This window comes from Myotis daubentonii, chromosome 2, assembly GCF_963259705.1.
Source record: "Myotis daubentonii chromosome 2, mMyoDau2.1, whole genome shotgun sequence".
NCBI lineage: Eukaryota > Metazoa > Chordata > Mammalia > Chiroptera > Vespertilionidae > Myotis > Myotis daubentonii.
Genome location: NC_081841.1, coordinates 113,789,107 through 113,811,015, shown reverse-complemented (window position 1 = coordinate 113,811,015; position 21,909 = coordinate 113,789,107). Strand labels below are relative to the sequence as shown.

Below are 21,909 nucleotides of genomic sequence, written 5' to 3'. Positions count from 1 at the left end.
CACAGGGACTCAGTGTGGCATACAGTAACAGTAATACACTATCTTTCTCATGCAGAGATGAAGTGACCTGCTAGTTTCCTTTGAGCTGTGTTTCCTTTAGAGTTGATGAACTTTACATGGATCCACTCATATTCTTCTTTGCTTGGCCCCTCAATAATCATAGATATGTGTACAAATACTGTAACTATGGGAGAGTCACTAGGTCTGTGGCCTCTGCCATAGATGCATTAACCAGATAAGCTCACCACAGTTTTCATTAAAGTGATAGATTTGAAATGATTGTAAGGCAGCTTACTTGGTCTTGCAGCCAACTTTCTGCTTAACAGCATTAATCTAAATTTGCTGATGGAATCAGGAGATGGGAAGCCCAAGCATAATGGTAGTAATGTGCTATCTGGTTTGTTTTCTTTCAGACTTTCGGCCAGTTTGCTATGAGGAACCCCAGCACTGGTGCTCAGTTGCTTACTATGAACTGAACAATCGAATTGGTGAGACGTTCCAGGCTTCCTCCCGAAGTGTACTTATAGATGGATTCACAGACCCTTCAAATAACAGGAACAGATTCTGTCTTGGACTTCTTTCTAATGTAAACAGAAACTCAACAATAGAAAATACCAGGAGACACATAGGAAAGGGTAAAAGAAATTTGTAATTTCTTTTTCTGTTCTTCTGAGCTAAAATATGGAAACAGAAACAAGCCATTCATTGGCCATGTAACCTATTGGGATGGCACAGGGATGGGTTTCTCTGCCTATAAAATGGGCATGACATCTTTTGCGGGGTAGCATAGTGTGCATATTATGAAGACAAACAAGATGATAAATGTGAGTACAGGATGAAATCATTAAGTAAAAGGATTGTGGATTATTTTTGAGTTGCTCAAAGATGCTAGATAACTTCTGAGGAAGAATAATTCTGGCTGGTAGATCATTTATATAAGGTAAAGTTACCTTTGGAAACTTAGAAGCTAGGGAGTTAAACATCCTGACTTATTTATCTTTGGAAATGACTGGGGCTCTCCTGTGTCCAGGCATTGTTATAGCAGCCCATGGCACAAGTCTCACTGGAGTCTGGACAATGATGTTTTTGAAGCTTCCTTTATTGGCAGAGTCAATGGTTGAGTGGCAGGCCTGGTTGAGGATCTTTAAATCATTTTCTTTTATTTTAGATCTAGAGGCCCTGTCACAAAAATTTGTGCACTTGAGGAGAAAGGGGGGTCCCTCAGCCCGGCCTGTGCCCTCTCGCAGTCTGGGACCCCTCGGGAGATAACGACCTGCTGGCTTAGGCCTGCTCCCGGGTGGCAGAGGGCAGGCCCAATCCCTAGGTGCAGCCCCTGGTCAGGCTCAGAGCAGGGCTGATTGGGGAGTTGGGGAGCTGCCCCCTGTCATGCACAGAGCAGGGCGGATCGGGAGGTTGCGATGCCACCCTCAGTCACGCTCAGGGTAGAGCCGATTGGGGGTTGGGGCACTGCCCCCTGTCACACTCAAGGCAGGGTCAATGGGGAGGTTGCAGTGCCACCCCCTGTCACACCCAGAGCACGGCCAATCGGGGATGGGGCGCTGCCCCCTGTCACTCACAGAGCAGGGCCCATCAGGGGGATTGGAGCTCCGTACCCTGTCACGCGCAGAGCAGGGTCGATCAGGGGGTTGGGGAACTCCCCCCTGTCACGCACAGAGCAGAGCTGATCAGGGGGTTAGGGAGTTCCCCCCTGTCACTCACAGAGTAGGGCCGATAGGGGAGTTGGGGCACGGCCCCTGTCACACACAGAGCAGGGTGGATCAGGGGGTTGGGGCGCCGCACCCTGTCACACTCAGGACAGGGCCGATGGGGAGGTTATGGCTCTACCCCGTCACACACAGAGCAGGGCCCATGGGGTGGGGGGGGCCGCACCCTGTCACACACAGAGCAGGGCCGATCAGGGGGTTGGGGAGCTCCCCTCTATCAGGCACAGAGCAGGGCTGATCAGGGGATTGGGGCGCCTTCCCCTGTCACAAACAGAGCAGGGCGGATAGGGAGGTTGTGGCCCCGCCCCATGTCACACACAGAACCGCAGGGCGATCAGGGGGTTTGGGCGCTGCCCCCTGTCACGCTGATCCCGGTGCTGGGAGGCATATTAACCTTTTACTATATAGGATAGAGGCCTGGTGCACGGGTGGGGGCCGGCTGGTTTGCCCTGAAGGGTGTCCTGGATCAGGGTGGGGGTCCCCACTGGGGTGCCTGGCCAGCCTGGATGAGGGGATGATGGCTGTTTGCAGCAGGTCACACACCCTTCAGGGTGGGGGTCCTCACTGGGGTGCCTGGCCAGTCTGGGTGAGGGGCTGAGGGCTGTTTTCAGGCTGGCAGGTGACTGAAGCTCCCAACTGCTCCTTTTTTCTTTTTTTATTCTGGGCCTTCTTTAGCTTTGAGGCTTGGCTCCAGCTCTTAGGCCTCTGCTGCTGAAAGCAGGTTTCTGGCCTTTGTTTACCTTCTGTATTTGAAACAATGTTGCAACCTGCTGGCTGAAGCCCGGGGACTAAAGAAGGTTTCTGGGGTTTTGTTTAGCTTCTATATTTGTAACATAGTTGCTTAGAGTTGCAGCTCAGAGGCCGGCAGCGGCAGGCGGGGAACATTGGAGTCCTCCGTCACTGAAGCAAGCAAGCCTCATGTTAGTTTCAAGCTGCCTGGCTGCCCGCCGCCATCTTGGCTGGCAGTTAATTTGCATATTGCCCTGATTAGCCAATTGGAAGGGTAGAGGTCGTATGCTAATTACCATGTTTCTCTTTTATTAGATAGGATAGTTGGTAGTGTCTGAGTGATACCTGGCTGCCCACTATCATGTCAAACTGTTCTGGAATCACAGGTGTAAAGAAACTTGAGAGCCAATTGATCTTTTCTCTTCCCATCCAGCACTCAGACCAGTTAGGAAAGGAGCCACATAAGCATTTTCTTTCATTATTTAATTTGGTGATGCATTCTAATATTCTTCCTAACATACCTACTGAGTGCCTCCTGTTGTCGTAAATGTACAAGCCATAGATTAAAAACATTCATTGAATTCATTCATTGATGTTTATGAGATGCCATGTCCCGCGTGACCTAGGGTTCGGGATATGGAGAAGGGCCGCAGGCAAATGACGAGACGAGACAAGAAATAATAATTTGGAAATTTGGGGAGCCAGGCAGAGAGTCCAACTCTAGGGGAAGGACTTCGCTGGTGCCCCGACCCTGCCAACGTTTTTTATTCATTTTTAGATACACATATTGCCCTTGGTCAGGCAGGCAATTCCAGTAACAGACAGACTGTCTTAAAGGTCAGTAAATATGAATAAAGATTTACTTTGAGACTATTTGGTCAGGAAATTGCTTGAGCCACCATTGTCTCGTCTAAACAATCGGTGCATAGCTTTGGCCCTTGCTAGAGCTCAAGGTTCACCAGCATTCTGGGCTCCTTGTTTATACTTTTCTGATAGTGAAAACAATGGGTAGCATCCAACATTGCCCCCTTTTCACTTCCTTAATAAATCTTGAAAAGTGAATGCCACCTGAAGGGTTTGAGTCCTTTTAAGACTCTTCATTCTGCCTCTGCAGACTAGAAATAAACATATAAGAAAAACAATGAGACAAGCAAATGTAAGGAGATCCAGTGGAAGGGATTAAATTCTTTCATGTCCTTTTTAAATTGCTACCAGGCATCCAAGGAATTAGTTTGTAAATTTGCCTGGGATAATTGTACAATATGCTGTTGTAATTCTAAATATCAAGGGTTGTGTTACCTTTACCCCAAGCACCAAGAAGGTGATTTTTTTATTGATTCCCAAGGGTGTAAGGTACTATTATAGGGAACTGGGGTAACACAAATCTGGGAAAAATTATAATGACACTGTAAAGATATTCTTTGCTCTAAGCTGTGGATTTTATCACCCATCCACAAGACTGTAGACTTTAGTGCTGAAAATTCTATCTCAAACTGGCTGTCAATTCCTTTTTGTATAGACAAGGTCTTAGTTACATTTTTCCTTATCTTGTACAAACTGAGAAGTTTGAACAGTTTGTACCATGGATGAAGCAGCAATGCCCACAGAAGTAGGTAACATTATAAGGGCAAAGAGTCCTGCAATTAACATTCCAAGAAATCTTTTTTGTCGTTTTAAGATTTTTACCAGATCATGTAATGGTTGGTAGGTTTGATGGGATTCCCAAGGCTCGGTTAGGTTAGTAGGAGCCCAAGCGAATGCAGACTGTTTTAAAATCATGAGGGAATCTTTTTGGAATGTAGAATTAATACAATGGGATAATGTGCAGCCTGTGCATGACACCTCATACAGATGGCTTGTAGCATTAAGGGTCACCTGGATGGGGCCTGAGAGGAGTACAAATGGATCAAATACACAAGTGGTGGCAAATACTGTCTTATTGGGAGTTCCCCATAAGGTACAAATGGAATTATCTGAGCTATAATTAAAACTGTACCATTTAATAGGTGCAAGTGCAGCAGCTAGTTTCCATTGCGTATTTTGTAGGGACCAATTGTCATGTTGTAATTGCGATCCAACAAATCCTTATCCATGCCATGAAATGGAGTGATTAGCTTCAACATATAGATAGGAAGCATTCCCCGTTCATTTTAGGATGCTATTGTTACTATACGCAGACCCGTAGGGGCTCCAATCCACAAAGGAAAAACTGTTATTAAGTTTGCTGCTGGTGGGGTAGTCACTATAACAGTCTTGCCAATTAATTTCTCCCTCAGTGGGGTGCCATTCATAAGACTTTTTACATAATGGCTTAGTGGTGGTGGTGGTGGGGGGGGGTGTCTCAGTAAAGTTACATTTTCTGTACCTCTCCCCAGAGTAAGTAGTGATAGTAGATGTATTTGGGCATTTGCTTCCCTTTACTTTGGTGTCCATGCTAGCCAGAAGCCTCTCTTTAATTTTAGACACAAAGGAGCAGTGGTTTGATTCTGTGTCATACAAAAGGCAACACCCGTGTAACTATACTTTGCCCATATACTTCCTTGTCCCACCGATGGTCCTCCTGGGTGACCAAGGTGCTTGGTATTATTGGTGACTACATTAGGCAGGGGGTCAGCCCACGTAGGGGTCTTACTCATGGTGGGTCAGGAACCTAAGTCCAAAATACTTTCCCATTTGCCCCTGGTAGTATTATTGTACAGCTGATGACTGCTAGCAGGGTAAGAAAGACATTCTCAGGCATTCTTGGGGTTTGGGTCTCCTTACAAATTTGCTCAGCTTTCTGGACAGTCTTCTTCACCATAATCCTTCCTTACTGTTTTTCAAGTTGGGATTTTAACCTTTGATGTTGGTGTTCTATAATTGTCTGTCCTTGTGAATTATATGGTATTCCTATAATGTGCTGAATTTTTCATTTTTTAATATTGTTTTATTGCTTAAAGTATTACAAAGAGTATTACATATGTCTCCTTTTTTCCCCCCTTGACATTCCCCTGGCCTCCCCTACCCCTCAGTGTCTTGTGTCCATTGGTTATGCTTATGAGCATGCATACAAGTCCTTAGGTTGATCTCTAAACCCCCCTCCTGCCCCCCAACCCTCCCCGGCCTTCCCGCTGTAGTTTGACAGTCTGTTCAATGCTCCTCTGCCTCTGTATTTTTGTTCATCAGTTTATAATGGTCTTTATTATCCATAAATGAGTGAGATCATGTGGTATTTTTCTTTCATTGACTGGCTTATTTCAATTAGCATAATGCTTTCCAGTTCCATGCATGCTGTTGCAAATGATAAGAATTCCTTCTTTTTTTACAGTATTCCATTGTGTAGATGTACCACAGTTTTCTAATCCATTCATCTGCTGATGGGCACTTAGGCTGTTTCCAGATCTTCGCTATGGTAAATTGTGCTGCTATGAACATAGGGATGCATATATCCTTTCTGATTGGTGTTTCTGGTTACTTGGGATATATTCCTAGAAGTGGGATCACGGGGTCAAATGGGAGTCCCATTTTTAACTTTTTGAGGAAACTCCATACTGTCTTCCATAGTGGCTGCACCAGTCTGCATTCCCACTAGCAGTGCACCAGTGTTCCCTTTTCTCCGCATCCTCTCCAATTGTCGTTTGTTGATTTGTTGATGATAGCCATTCTGACAGGTGTGAGATGATACCTCATTGTTGTTTTGATTTGTATCTCTCAGATGATTAGTGACTTTGAGCATGTTTTAATATGTTTCTTGGCTTTCTGAATGTCCTCTTTTGAAAAGTGTCTATTTAGGTCCTTTCCCCATTTTATGCTAGGATTTTTTATCTTCCTTTTGTTAAGTTGTGAGTTCCCTATAAATGTTGGAGATTAAACCCTTATCTGTAATAACATTGGCAAATATGTTCTCCCATGCAGTGGGCTTTCTTGTTGTTTTGTTGTTAGTTTCTTTTGCTGTGCAGAAGCTTTTTATTTTGATGTAGTCCCATTTGTTTATTTTCTCTTTAGTTTCCAAAGCCCTAGGAGCAGTATCAGTGAAGAAATTGCTTTGGCATATGTCTGCGATTTTGTTGCCTTTGGATTCCTCTAGTATTTTTATGGTTTCCCGTCTTACATTTAAGTCCTTTATCCATTTTGAGTTTATTTTTGTGTATGGTGTAAGTTGGTGGTCTAGTTTCATTTTTTTGCATGTATCTGTCCAATTTTCCCAACACCATTTATTGAAGAGACTGTCTTGACTCCATTGTATATTTAAATTTTTGGATATGACAGCTTTTGTTATCGGGTCCATTATCAGTTTTAATAATTTTTGGAATTCCCATGATGGCAAAAGCAGCTAGGCATGATTAGTAACCTGTTTTGCCATTTTCCCCTGTAGATGCAGTAGCCCATAGGACCTTTAAAAAGGTGTCTACAGAGACATGCAATGCTCCAAGGCTTCCTAAAGGAGTAAAATGTGTCACATCCATTTGCCAGATTTGGTCCCTTATCAATCCTCGAGGGTTAATTTCTGTATTAGGCCCTTGAGGCAGATGTAACATGCAAGTGGGACATTCCTTGGTAATCTGTTTTGCCTGCTGTTGAGTGATTGAGAATTGTTTAGACAACATTTTGGCAGGCTGATGTAAAAGCTGATGAGATTCTGTGGTCTGTTTTAATAAAGCAACCAATTGATCAGCATGGGCATTTCCTTTTGTTAGAGGGCCAAGTAATACACTGTGGGTTCTAATATGAGTGATGTAGAAAGGGTATTGTCTCTGTTGCACAATCTGCTGAACTTGTTTAAATAGTATAAATAGACTTTGGTCACTGAGCCATTTTAATCGAGCAGTTTCAATTCTATTCACTAGGCCTGCAGTGTAAGCAGAGTCAGAGATAATATTAAGAGGCTCTTGGAAATCCTGCAATGCAGCCTTAATAGCCTCTAATTCAGTTCTTTGTACAGAAGTATGATTGGTCAGTATGACTCGGTCTAAATTCATTGTATGATAAGCAGCTTTACCATTAGATGATCCATCAGTAAAAACAGTTAATGCTCCAGGAATAGGTTCCTGCCTAGTATTTTTTGGTATAATAATGGGAGTATAATATAAAAATTGTAGTAATTTGTCTTTTAATAGGTGACAACTAAGTTCCCCTGAATATCCACTTAGTCCAATTTGCCAATTTAACTCAGTTTGAGGTAACATTTCTAATTGCTTCGCTGTGAGGGGGAGATAGATGCACTGGGGTTCTTCTCCTCTAAGCAGCTTGCAGCGCTTTCTGAGTTGAGATATTAAGCTGCCTGCCATGAGTTCTGTATATGTAACTGCAGTTTTAGAAGAATGATGTCCTTCGTCATTGATGGCGAACCTTTTGAGCTCGGCGTGTCAGCATTTTGAAAAAACCTAACTTAACTCTGGTGCCATGTCACATATAGAATTTGTTTGATATTTGCAAGCATAGTAAAACAAAGACATATTTTTGATATTTATTTTATATATTTAAATGCCATTTAACAAGAAAAATCAACCAAAAAAGTGAGTTCGCGTGTCATAGGTTCGCCATCACTGTCCTAGGTGGACCCATTCAATAATAGCGGGAGAGTTTTTATTTTGGAAGATGACTCCAGTGGGACTATTTACAGTATGGTTAATCTGTCCAAATAAAGGCAATTCAGGCTGCACCTGTGCTACTTGGGCTGAGGAGATTGCCTGCTCAATTCTTAGCAACTCCTTCCTAGCTTCATCTGTTAATGTTCAGGGCGAGGAAAGATTAGAGTCCCCCCTAAGTATATTAAATAAATTTGCAATTTCTCCCATAGAGATTTTCAGATAAGGTCTTAACCAGTTAATGTCCCCTAATAATTTTTGAAGGTCATTTAAAGTTTTAAGGCAATCTTTTCATATTTTCACCTTTTGAGGCCTAATACATTGGTTTTCACTTATGGTTCCCAGATATTTGAAAGACGTCTCTTTCTGTACCTTTTCTGGAGCAAATTTTAAGCCCCATTTAGGGAGTTCCTTTTTCTAATTGGGAAAACATTGCCAAAGTCTGCTCTTCCTGTGGACTCACTAAGAACAAGTCACCCATCAACAATAATAAAAGAGAAAAATGGTAATTGGCGTACAACGATACCCTTTTCATTGGCTAATCAGGGCTATATGCAAATTAACTGCCAACTATGATTGGCAGTTAACTGCCAACTATGATTGACAGTTAACTGCCAACTAAGATTGGCAGTTAACTGCCAACAAGATGGCGGTTAATTTGCATATGTAGGCACAATGCAGGGAGGCGAAAGGGAAAGCAGGAAGAAGCCCCCTGCCATTGACAGTGATCGGAAACCCAGGGGGGAGCTAAGAGCTGGGGGGCAGGGCAAAGGCGGCCCTGGGGCCACCTTTGCCCTGCCCCCCAGCCATGATTGGAGAATCAGGCACCTTTGCCACCCTGGCCAGTGATAGCAGGAAGTAGGGGTGGAGCCAGCGATGGGAGCTGGGCATGGTCGAAGCTGGCAGTCCCGGGAGCTAGGGGTCCCTTGCCTGGGCCTAAAGCGAAGCCCACGATCGTGGGGCCGCTGCAGCTGTGGGTCCCCGCTGCCCGAGCCGGACGCCTAGGCCAGAGGTGTTAGGCCTGGGCAGGGGCGGAGCCTGCAACTGCGGGGAGCTGGGGGTCCCCTGCCCAGGCCTGACACCTCTGCCGGAGGCCTCAGGCCTGGTCAAGGGGCTGATCCGGTGATTGGTGATCGGAGGGTGATGAGGGTCAACTCCTCTGGCCGAGGCATCAGGCCTGGGCGGGGGGCTGAGCCGGGGATTGGGGGGATATGATGGTCCCCTTGCCCAGGCCTGAAGCCTGGGTCAGAGGCGTCAGGCTTGGGCGGGGGGTGGAGCAAGCGATCAGAGGGAGATGGGGGTCCACTGCCCAGGCATGATTCCTGGGCCAGAGGCCTCAGGCCTGGGCGGGTGTCAGAGCCAGTGATCGGGGGTTGATGGGGGTCCCCTGTCCAAGCCTGACACCTCTGGCGGAGGCGTCAGGCCTGGGCAAGGGGCCGATCAGGCGATCAGAGGGTGATGGTGTCTACACCTCTGGCGGAGGCATCAGGCCTGGGCAAGGGGCAGAGCCAGCAATCGGAGGGGTGTGGGGGTCCCCTGCCCAGGCCTGATGCCTGGGCCAGAGGCATCAGGCCTGGGCTGGGGGCAGAACCAGTGATGGGGGGAAATGAGGGTCCCCTGCCCAGGCCTGACACCTCTGTCAGAGGCGTCAGGCTTGGGCAAGGGGCCGATCCTGCGATTGGAGGGTGATGGGGGTCAACGCCTGAGGGCTCCCAGTATGTGAGAGGGGGCAGGCTGGGCTGAGGGACACTCCCCCCCACACACACACACCCAGTGCACGAATTTCGTGCACCGGGCCCCTAGTGTAATGAATAATGTAATATCAGGAATATTTGTCCTTTAAAGGCTGAACAGGTTGAGCTACATATTTTTGTCACAAGGTGGGGCTATTGGCCATTCCTTGAGGCAAAACTTTCCATTGATATCTTTTCATGGGTTCTATATTATTAATAGCTGGCACTAAAAATGAAAATCTTTGTTTATCTTGAGGTGCCAAGGAAATGGTGAAAAAATAGTTCTTAAGATCTGCTACTATAAGAGACCAATCTAGAGGGATTGTGAAGGTGCTGGGAGTCCAGGCTGTAAAGCTCCCATGGTATGAATAGTGGCGTTAACCACTCTATGATCATGTAACAATCGCCATTTTCCTGTCGCCTTCTTAGCTATAGTAAATATAGGTGGATTCCAAGGACTATTGGAAGGCTCTATGTGGCCAGCTTCTCTATTTGTTCCTGTATTAATTCATGAATATGACCTAATTTCTCCATGGTTAATGGCCACTGATCTAACTCATATAAGTCTATCATCTTCCCTTTGTATAAGATCAGCATGAGGGTGGAAAGACTGAGCAGTGACCACTCCTAAAAAGTTTGATATCCTAATCCTCATCTTCCTGGGTTTCCTTTGGCTTGGATGGGCTCTTTAATTCTCTGATTATTTTTTCCTAAGCCTTGACCAGTCTGATATCCCATCTGATTAACTGCATTCCTTTGCCGGTTATAATACAAGCTTGTAAACCTTCTAAAACATCCTGGCCCCATAAGTTGACTGCAATTCCAGAGACTATTAGGGCTGAAACCATCCTGTCTGTCCTTCCTCATCTTGCCACCTTGCCACTGCAACACTACGTTGTGTATTATCAGGAACTCCAACCTCCCAAATAGAGCCCATAGCTTCTACCATGGACAAACTTGGAGGCCAGAATTCTTTGCTGATAATGCTGACATCCGCTCCAGTGTCTACTAAACCATTTAAACAGTTTTATCTCTATTCTTAAATTAATCATAGGATGGGTTTTGCTAATTTCATGTATCCAATAGACATCTGAGCTTCCAAATCCTTGTGTTCCTCTTTTCCTATTTATAGCTTAGTGTTGCTGAATAAAAGGTAGAAGTAGTATCTGAGCAATTCTTTGTCCTGGAGTAATTTGCATAATATGATTGTATTCTAGGATTACCTTGATCTCTCCCTCATAGTCTGAATCTATGACTTCAGGCAGAACAGTTAGTCCTTTCAGAGTGTTTCCATTTATCCCTAAGATTAATCCTAACGTTCCCAGTTGCACAGGTCCCCAGATTCCTGTAGGAACAGCTTGCTGAGCCATATCGGGGGTCAAAGTGACCGCTATAGTGTTCTTAAGATCTAGGCCTGCGCTCCCTGGAGTGGCTCGGATGAGGGAATCCACTGTGGGCCTTGAGGGCAAAAATCCCCTATTGATGATGGGGCTGGGGGCAGCCCCTTTGGCCATTTCCCTGCAGTTGGCCATTTCCTATGTCTTGATCTAACGGCTGTCCATTTTTATGAAACTTCGATCTACATTGACCGGCCCAATGGTTTCCTTTCTAACATCTAAGACACAAGGAGGTTAAATCTGCATTGATTGAATCGGGAGGTGGAATGCTCACTCCTTTCCCTTGAGCACCACCTTGCGTGCTTCTTGGTTGTCTATATTCGTTTTTAAATGTCCTGTTCTTCCACAATTAAAGCACCTTTTATTCCCTGCTGTTACAGCAGCAGCTAGTAAGTTTGCTTGAAAAGTGCCTGATCCTACATTCTGACATGCTCGAATCATTTCTGTAATGGTACTATTTTTTTCTCAGAGGTGTCAGGCATTTCTTACAATCAGCATTGGCATTCTCATAAGCTAATTGCTGAATTAAAATGTCTCCTGCTGTTTCATGCTGAATCTGTCATCTCATTGCTCATGTGAAGTGAGCCACAAAGTCAAAAAATGACTCTGCAGGCCCCTGCATACATTTACTAAAAGCTCCCTCAGAGTCCCCTTTTTCTGGTAAAGCCCACCAAGCTCTTCTTCCACAAAGTCTAATTTGCTCATAAGCCTGTTGCGCAAAATTTAGCTGATTTTACACGTCACTGTATTGTCCCAGCCCTGCTAACATTTCATAAGTTATTTGATCATTCAGCCTGTAGTTTGTGTGGGCTTGCTCCTGACATTTCTCCAAAAATTCTCCCTTCCATAGTAAATAATCTCCTCCATCTAGAGTTGCGCAAGCCAGAGAATACCAATCATAAGCAGCTAAAAATGCTTCAGGAATGTTAGTCATAATTTCTCTGGTAAAAGGAGCAGTAGGACCATTTTGGACTATGCTCTCATGCAGGCCTTTATCATTTTAAAGTCAATTTTTTCATGCTGTCTTATTATATGATTCGGGAGCTGTGGGTCAGCTACCCGTGTAATAGGAAAAGCAAGTCTCTCCTCCACCATCATGCCCTTTAATCCTTCTCAGATAGCTCTTTGCATAGGTGATTCTATTAATAGCGAATTAAATATTTCAGGATTAGGATATGGAGGTGGAGGAGGCCTTGAAGGCCATTCCTCCAATTTTTCCTTTTGCTCCTCTTTAGGAGCGCAGGGTGCAAGGGGAGGAGGTTTATTCTCTTTTGACTCTTTGAAAGGCTCCAGCAAGTGTAATACCATGTTCCACAAGGAAAAACAATTTGGAGGCAAATTTTTCCCCTGCTGCTGAGCTTTTTTTCAAGTTCTGACCCACTCTTTCCAACATTCACTATCTAATGTACCTTTTCAGGAAACCAAGGATTATGTTCTATAATAACATGCAAAAAATGTAAGAGAATACCTTCTGACACTTTAATTCCTTTATCCTTGAGCATGCAAACCAAAAGTCTACAATAAAGTTTCTCCCCTTTTAACGAATTCTGCCCCATTAGCCTGGCTAAAAAAGATGTTCCCACCCTACTTACAGATTGCAATTTCTGCAGCTGGCTGTGGGCTTTGCACTCGGCGAATTTCCCCACCTATCCTGTGAATTCTTCCCCACCTATCCAGTGAACTTCTTCCCCACCTTGCCGGTGAAACTTTGTTTTTTGCTCTAGGCGAATCTTCTTCTCCAGATGTCCCTCGTCAAGGTGCCAGATGTGAGATGCCACGTCCCGTGTAGCTTAGGGTTCGAGATCTGGAGAAAGGCCATGGGCAAATGACGAGATGAGACAAGAAATAATAATTTGGAAACTTGGGGAGCCAGGCAGAGAGTCCAAATCTAGGGGAAGGACTTCGTTGGTGCCCAGACCCTGCCAACCTTTTATTCAATTTTAGATACACATATTGCCCTTGGTCAGGCAGGCAATTCCAGTAACAGACAGACTGTCTTTTTTTATTTATTTATTTTTTTTTTTTAAATATATTTTATTGATTTTTTACAGACAGGAAGGGAGAGAGATAGAGAGTTAGAAACATCGATGGGAGAGAAATATCGATCAGCTGCCTCCTGCACATCTCCTACTGGGGATGTGCCCGCAACCCAGGTACATGCCCTTGACCGGAATTGAACCTGGGACCCTTCAGTCCGCAGGCTGAAGCTCTATCCACTGAGCCAAACCGGTTTTGGCAGACAGACTGTCTTAAAGGTCAGTAAATATGAGTAAAGATTTACTTTGAGACTATTTGGTCAGGTAATTGCTTGAGCCACCATTGTCTCATCTAAACAATTGGTGCATAGCTTTGGCCCTTGCTAGAGCTCAAGGTTCACCAGCATTCTGGGCTCCTTGTTTACACTTTTCTGATAGTGAAGACAATGGGTAGCTTCCAACATATGTTGACTCTTAATGGTGACAATTACTTTATGTTTATTTCTGTATTTTCCCATGTAGCTTTGAAGTGGATTCCAAGAAACCTTTGCAGTGAAATGATAAATGAAAAATAGAAAATCAGAAATGGGGGGTAAGGGGGACAGAGAAAAATACAAGCATGTCATCCTTAGGGTTATCATTGTGATTGTGATTAAAATTTCACTATAGGTTTCCTGATAGGGAGGTCAGAAAAGGGACACTCAATCTGTAATATAATTTAAAATGGTTTTTATTAATTTCAGAGAGGAAGGGAGAGAGATAGAAACATCAATGATGAGAGAGAAACATGGATAGGCTGCTTCTTGATTGCCACCTACTGGGGATCAAGCCTGTAACTTGGGCATGTGCCTTGACCAGGAATCAAACTGTGACCTCCTGGTTCATAGGTTGACACTCAACCATTGAGCCACACTAACAAGACTGTAATGTAATTTTTATTACAAAAGGGGAAACATAACAGTACCTCAAATGAAATAATACTTTTATTTTGACTCAATTTTTAAACAAATTTCTCAGGTATGGTTTTACTTTCAAATGTTTTTTATAAGAATCTGCAAGTGAAATCTAAAGGCAGAACATTAAAATGTAATATTGTAGAGCTGTTTGTTGAGGGGCATTTCAGGTTGGTCTACATAATAGACTTCTACTTGATGCCACTTGATGCAAAGATAAAGTTAAAATATTGAAGGAGTATTGAGTGCATTCTGGGAATCTTTCTGCAAGCAGCTTGTTCAAAGTGCTGCTGATATGGACATGAAGAGTTGGTGTTCTGTGTTGTTGAATGAAAGCTGATCCATTAGGGCTAAGGAACCATAGGAGAGAGCTTAAGAAAGCTTAACTAAGTGCTTACTTGGATGGAAGGGCAGTTCACCCTCACATGGTGCATGGACGACACCCAACCAACTGAGCCACACAGGCCAGGGCTGGCTTGGAATAGTTTTAAAGCAAGAGTTACCAGTCTTCTATGAGGTCAGGGGACTGTTTTTTTGGTACTCCTGTGGATTATTTGTTTCAGAGTATCAGGGCTTCCTGGAGCACCAGCCTGAATAAGTTTGTAATACAATGCACTCCTAAATTAGAAAATAAATCAATTTGTTCTGTGAGTTAATTAATAGAGACACTTAGATTTCAGAGATATGCATTCATCTCCCAAAAATTTATTGAGCATCTGTTCTTAGCCAGATTATTCTAGCCCTAGGGATGCAGCAGTGGGAAACAAACCAAAACCTAACAAACAAAAAGGATGAAAAATTCCTGCCTTCATGAATCACGTATTACTAAAGAAAGACAGATAAGAAATAACATATATAATATGTCCAATGATAAGTGTTTAGAGGTAAACAAAGGAGGGGAAGTGGGTAGGGGAGGGCATGTTATAATTTACAACAGGGTAGCCAGGGAAGTCCTTCCTACGAAGGTGACATTGGAGCAGGGAGCTAAAGAGGGAATTAGCAGTGTGAATATCTGGGGGAATGCTTTCCAAGCAAAGGGAACAGCAGGTGCAAAGGCCCTGACATACCATAGAAACAGGTGGGAAGCCAGGGTGAGTGGAACAGAATGAGTAAGCAGGTGGGGAAGTCATAGAAGAAGCAGAACCAGATCCTGTCTGCTCTGAATGCTTCTTCTGTGAGAAATGGGAAGATAGATTTAAATTGAGTTTACTGACCTTAGTTTTCACTTTAAAAGGACCACCTGGGTGCTATATTAATATTAAACTGTAGAAGAGGGGCAAGGTAGAAGGTTTCTACCTCAGCCATTTCTTCCCTCAGTAGTTATCAGTTAGCTTTGAGACCACTTCCGTGCTGTGTTCCTTGCCACTTAAGTTAGCTCAGATGGCTGACCCTCCTAAGGATGTTAATGCTACCACCCTCAGCAGAGCATGTACTTCGAGTTGTTTTCTCTAGTGGCTGTCACCACTATGCTGATTCACTCACCCATGCTCTTTCACCCTGCTTTCTGTCTAATAGGACACACTGTAAGACAGTAGGACAAGTACCAAGTATTTATTTATGGCCTTGCAACAGTTAGCTGGTGCAAAAAGAATAGAACCTATTACTTTGACCTCACTAGCAAAGTGCTTTAAATTGTTATTAGCAAATTAGTGCTAGCATACCAGAGACTACCAATTAAATATCAGAAGCAATACCCTGAAGAATCTGGAACAATGTATTCTAATATAAAGTCTATTCATATTCTTCCCTGAAAACTAGGCAAACCACTTGAACTCTTTCAAATGACTGATACCTACCCCCACTGATTACTAATACTTGCATGTATTATTTTTATAGTAACCCTGCATGTTAGGTTTTCTTAGTCCCATTTCACAGATGAGACAACTGAAGCTCAGAGTTCAGTAGCTTACACATGTCACACGAGTGATGCCAGGGATTTGCACCCCTGGCTCTCTTTGCCAGGCCCAGTTGCTCCGCCCTCTGGAAGGGAGGGACCCCTCCTGCTTTTTTATCTTGATACCCCTCATAATGCATTGTTTGAAGAACTGAACCTTTCAATATGTAATGCAAATACCTAGTGGTATATGCCACAGCAGTGGTACCTCATAGTCAACTCAGAGATATTGAAATAAGGCCCTACTAACAATAAACACTTGCATTTCATAGTGATTTACTTTAAAAGTGTTAATTAGAGAAGATTTTATGTTTTCCTTCAAAAATATTCTAGGAAAGGAGTACTGCACTGAGGGTAACACAGAGGCTCATGGGAGAATAATAAGGATCTTTATAGAAAAAAGAACTACTGACATACAATACCCATATGTGACTGCCCAAAATAAAGCAAAGGTCATTTTCTGCAATTTGGGAATGATGGAATGAATAGCCAGTCGAGGTCATTGGAGTATAATACTTGCCAGCTTTTTTACAGTGGCTTTTAGGATGACCCCTATTTCCAAATAATCAGGAAAACCACATTTTGAATTAACTGCATGAGCAGAGATGTGCTCTTAAGATAATTGAGGTAGGGTTATATATATATTCTGAGAAAGCATGACTTAAGATAATCATAATCGATAGTACAGTCATCTATGAGCATTTAGGATTTGTGCTGTAACTGAAGTTAACTCTTCATAATGAGCCTGTACCAGGTTCTTGGCATGAAAATGACACTTGAGCAAGACAAGCACATTTCACTTTTGCAGATGTGGACATGTTGCATTTGTCCTGTCAGATGTTCGTTCTTTCCCTAGTTAGGGGGTGGGGGGTGGGGGAGGGAGTCAGTAGTTATGATAATTCTTGAGGCATTAACCCTAATTCTTGAACTTTTGGGGCAAATCAAAACTTTCCTGAAAATCATCATGTGTACCAAATCAGTGAATTGTTCTTACAGCTAGTTTTTCACCTTTTGCTGAAAAAAAAAAATATTTTTTTGGCTTATCTCAAGTTCTGTAGAATTCCAGTAATTCTTTCTGCTTTATGAAAGGAATTATCCTGGGGCCAGATTTTGGTTACTCAATTCCTTAGAAAGAGGATTTGTACTTCAAGGTGATTTTTTGGTTGCTTCTTTTTCCAATAGACTTTGTTTTCCTGTCTCAAAAATTCCCTTTCCATTCTGCCTTTGAACATGGGTAAGACTTCTCATTCTAAAGAAAATCCTAAAAAAAAAAAAAACAATTTAAAAAAATATAGAATGTCATACTATTGCAGTTATTAAACTTGATGTTGCAAAATACTTAATATCATAAGAAAGTGTTCACAATCATGCATAATAAAAGGGTAATATGCAAATTGACCCTAACAGCAGAATGACTGGGAATGACTGGTCACTATGACACACACTGACCACCAGGGGGCAGATGCTCAATGCAGGAGCTGCCCCCTGGTGGTCAGTGCACTCCCACAGGGGAAGCTCTGCTCAGCCACAAGCCAGGCTGATGGCTGCCAGCACAGTGGTGGTGGCGGGAGCCTCTCCCGCCTCCTCAGCAGTGCTAAGGATGTCCGACTGCAGCTTAGGTCTGCTCCCTCGGTGGCAAGTGGACATCCCCCGAGGGATCCTGGGCTGCCAGAGGGCTGTCTGATTGCCAGCTTAGGCCTGATCCCCCAGGAAGCGGGCCTAAGCCAGCAGGTGGCTATCCCCTGAGAGGTCCCAGACTGCAAGAGGGCATAGGCCGGGCTGAGGGACCCCCCTCCCCAGTGCATAAATTTTTGTGCACCAGGCCTCTAGTATACTAATAAATGAAAAAAGCTAGAAAAATCCTATAGAGTATGATTCTAATTTTGCTTTTTTAAAATGCACATAAAAGACTGAAATATATACAATACATATTTAGCTTTTATTATTTCTGGGCTGTGGATTTGTGGCTGATTTTTATTTTCGGTATCTCTGCATTTTCTAAATTTTCTCTACTGGGCTTTCTTGTTCAGGTGAGAATGGGCTGGGAGGAAGTGTGTGAGGGTGTGCCAGGATCCCAGCAGCCACAGTGAGAGAGAAGCTTTGCATGCAGCCCAGGCAGGCAAGAGTCACTGAGTTGTGAGTGGCAAAGTGGGGCATTCCATGTAGCTCAGTTGGACCCAAACTCGCTTGTTCATCATGTTGTTCAGAGAGATTTAAATGTCTTTAAGTACAGATTTGGGGGACCGACCTTGCTACCAGGGTAGGGGCTGCTTTGTGTTAATTAGGAGCCCTTTTCTCCAGAGAAGCTATGCCAACTGTTGGGGAAGGCTTGTAATAATTTTGTATGCAGATCTGGGAAGACTGTGAGGCAAACCCTGGAGCTGTGCAGTGCACACCTGCAGGTACAATCCTATGGAGGTACTTGCATCCTCTAACCCAAACCCTTGGTTTGGATCTGGAAATCTGTACTTTAATATAATTATTTTTTATCAAAATATTTTTTATGTTGGAAAATTGCAAACATTATTACACTCAGAAATATGCACTTTTGCAAAGCTCCAGATGATCCAGATTTTAAAATAGTTGTGCATAAGAGAGGGCAACAGAGGCAAGGGGAAGATCAATTACCAAGTCAAGGGAAGGTGTTGAGTTTGTGCAAGTAAGTTTGGGTGTTTTTTTTCCTAAGCAGAATGGAGATGCCTCAGACTCTGGGGGTGTGGTAATGAGGTCTACATTCTGTGGTGGTATTTTCCCACTTTCCCGTTCAGGAGAGGATTCCTCCCACATAGGGGCACTGACTTCCTCCTCTGACTATTAGTAGGTTCCAGAATTTTGGAGCCCTCTCATCAGCCTAATTTTCCAGTTTCTCCTCTGTCATTTCTCTGTCATTCAAGGCTACAGAAGAGGGCTAAAAGAGAACAAACACCCTTGCAGTCAGACTCAGCAACCCAAATCAAACCCAATATATCTCTGGTCCTAATTAAGCAAAACACAGGACTCCCAGCTCCCTAATCTTATGAAAGGTGAGTGGCAGTCACACACAAATAGAAAGCTCAAATGAAGAAAGATGTAGCCCAAGAAGAGACTTAGTTAAAAGTATGGGTAGAACTCACCTGATGAGCACAATGTCTTGGTTCTCTTGGTCATCTCAGCGCTTTCTTTGGGCACTTATCCTTATTGCTTGCTGGTCGCTATAATTATACAGGATCTAATGTAAGTGGCTTAAAGCCACTATTTTGCCCCTGGCAGGTGTGGCTCAGTTGGTTGAGCCTTGTCCCATGCACCAAAATGTTTCTAGTTTGATTCCTGGTCGGGGCACATGCCCAGGTTGGGGGTTCGATCCCTGGTCAGGGTGAGTTCAAGAGGCAGCTGACCAATTTCTCTCTTACATCGATGTTTCTCTCTCCCTCTCACTTCCTCTCTCTAAAAAATCAGTTAAAAAAAAAACACATTTAAAGCCACTATTTTGGCCTATTATATGGCTGCAAATAAAATCATGTGTCTGCTTGGCACTTCTTTAGATGCTGCTGTCTCTAGCCAAAGCCAGCCTCCTTCACATTGGGCTTGAATTTCATCCTTGTGGTGCTCAGAGCTGGTTCAGCCTTTCATATGCTCACCTCATCTCATTGGCTCTGCTCCCTCTTCTAGCTCACTATGCTAACCTACTGCCTACCTGCCCAAGCTCTTCTCTGCTTTGTTATTCTGCTAACTGGGCTGTGGTTTCAGATAAGACCTAAACAGGATTGTAAACATCTCCTAAATAAAGACCAAAGTCAGATAACAAATCTTATCTATTCTACTTAATGGGTTTGGGAGAATTATTATTTGAAGCTCATTAAATTCAAATATGTAGTAAACACTTAGCAGGCCCACTCTCCCTCTGTTACCGATTGGGGTTACTGGCTGAAACCTTGGTTCTTCTCATCAAAGCAGAAGAGATTTTAAGTCAATGAAAATGAAAGTAAAGCAAAATGGGGCTTATTGAAGATACACTCCAATTGAGGAGCAGACCGGTTGAGAGAGAGAGAGAGAGAGAGAGAGAGAGAGAGAGAGAGACCCCGAACTGCTGGATTATATGGTATAAATGAGGGATTTTCTGGGTGGAAACTTTAATTTGCATTCAGGGATGATTGACAGAAAAGGGTTATCCTATCTAATAAAAGAGAAACATGGTAATTGGCGTACGAACACTACCCTTCCCATTGGCTAATCAGGGCAATATGCAAATTAACTGTCAGCCAAGATGGCGGCCGGCAGCCAGGCAGCTTGAAACTAACATGAGGCTTGCTTGCTTCAGTGACGGAGGACTCCAACGTTCCCCGCCTGCCGCTGCAGGCCTCTGATCCTGCAGTCTGAAACATTGTAACAAATATAGAAGATAAACGAAACCCCAGAAACCAGCTTTCAGTGAGCCGGGATCTCAGAGCTGGAGTTGATACAGTGTCTCAATTATTGAACCCAGCAGAGGTCTCAGAGCTGGAGCCAGAGCTAAAGCTGGCCCAGAATAAAAAAAAAAGAAAAAAAGGAGCAGTTGGGAGCTTCAGTCACCCGCGAGCCTGAAAACAGCCCTCAGCCCCTCACCCAGACTGACCAGGCACCCCAGTGGGGACCCCCACCCTGAAGGGTGTGTGACCAGCTGCAAACAGCCATCATCCCCTCATCTAGGCTGGCCAGGCACCCCAGTGGGGGCCCCCACCCTGATCCAGGACACCCTTCGGGGCAAACCAGCCAGCCCCACCCATGCACCAGGCCTCTATCCTATATAGTAAAAGGGTAATATGCCTCCCAGCACCAGGATCAGCGGAGCCATGAGGCCTCCCGGCACTGGGATCAGCGTGACAGGGGGCAGCGCCCCAACCCCCTGATCGCTCTGCGGCTCTGTGTGTGACAGGGGGCGGGGCCACAACCTCCCTATCTGCCCTGCTCTGTTCGTGACAGGGGAAGGCACCCCAACCTTCTGATCAGCCCTGCTCTGTGCATGACGGGGGAGCTCCCGAACCCCCTGATCGCCCCGCGGCTCTGTGTGTGACAGGGTGCGGCGCCCCAACGCCCCCCCCCCCACGGGCCCTGCTCTGTGTGTGACGGGGTAGAGCCATAACCTCCTCATCAGCACTGCCCTGAGTGTGAGAGTGGCGGCGCCCCAACCCCCTGATCCGCTCTGCTCTGTGTGTGACAGGGGGCGGTGCCCCAACTCCCCTATCGGCCCTACTCTGTGAGTGACAGGGGGGAGCTTCTCAACCCCCTGATGGACCCTGCTCTGTGCGTGACAAGGGGGAGTTCCCCAATCCCCTGATCAACCCTGCTCTGTGTGTGACAGGGGGGAGCTCCCCAACCTCCTGATCGACCCTGCTCTGTGTGTGACAGGGTAAGGAACCCCAACCCCCCTGATGGGCCCTGCTCTGTGCGTGACAGGGGGTGGCGCCGCAACCTCCCCATCAACCCTGCCTTGAGTGTGACAGGGGGCGGTGCCCCAACCCCCAATCGGCCCTACCCTGAGCATGACTGAGGGTGGCATTGCAACCTCCCAATCCGCCCTGCTCTGTGCATGACAGGGGGCGGCACCCCAACTCCCCAATCGGCCCTTCTCTGAGCCCGACCAGGGGCTGCACCTAGGGATTGGGCCTGCCCTCTGCCACCCGGGAGCAGGCCTAAGCCAGCAGGTCGTTATCTCCCAAGGGGTCCCAGACTGCAAGAGGGCACAGGCCAGGCTGAGGGACCCCTCTTCCCCCCTTGAGTGCACAAATTTTTGTGCACCCGGCCTCTAGTATAATTATATTTTTCTACACATGCTCTTACCCATAATGCATACAGAAAGACCCATCGGGGCTTGGGAGGAGAGTTGAGTCAAAACCACAGTGCAAATTTTATTATAATTAGTCCAGGACCCTAGTAAGGTTGCATTGAGGTCTTGTCATTTCCTTCTGAGCTTGCGCCAA

The 21,909-nt window shown here is 44.9% G+C and overlaps 1 protein-coding gene across 5 annotated transcripts in view; it reads left to right on the top strand.

Moving 5' to 3' along the window:
- The window catches only part of SMAD9 (SMAD family member 9), a 111,129-nt gene that overhangs the window by 56,548 nt on the left and 32,672 nt on the right, over positions 1 to 21,909 (top strand). For 4 of the 5 annotated variants that reach the window (XM_059684315.1, XM_059684317.1, XM_059684313.1 and 1 more), the window contains one exon: positions 414 to 635. In XM_059684315.1, coding sequence (XP_059540298.1) covers positions 414 to 635 — 222 coding nt within the window. The remainder of the gene's footprint in view (positions 1 to 413; positions 636 to 21,909) is intronic. The other variant, XM_059684316.1, reaches the window with a different exon arrangement.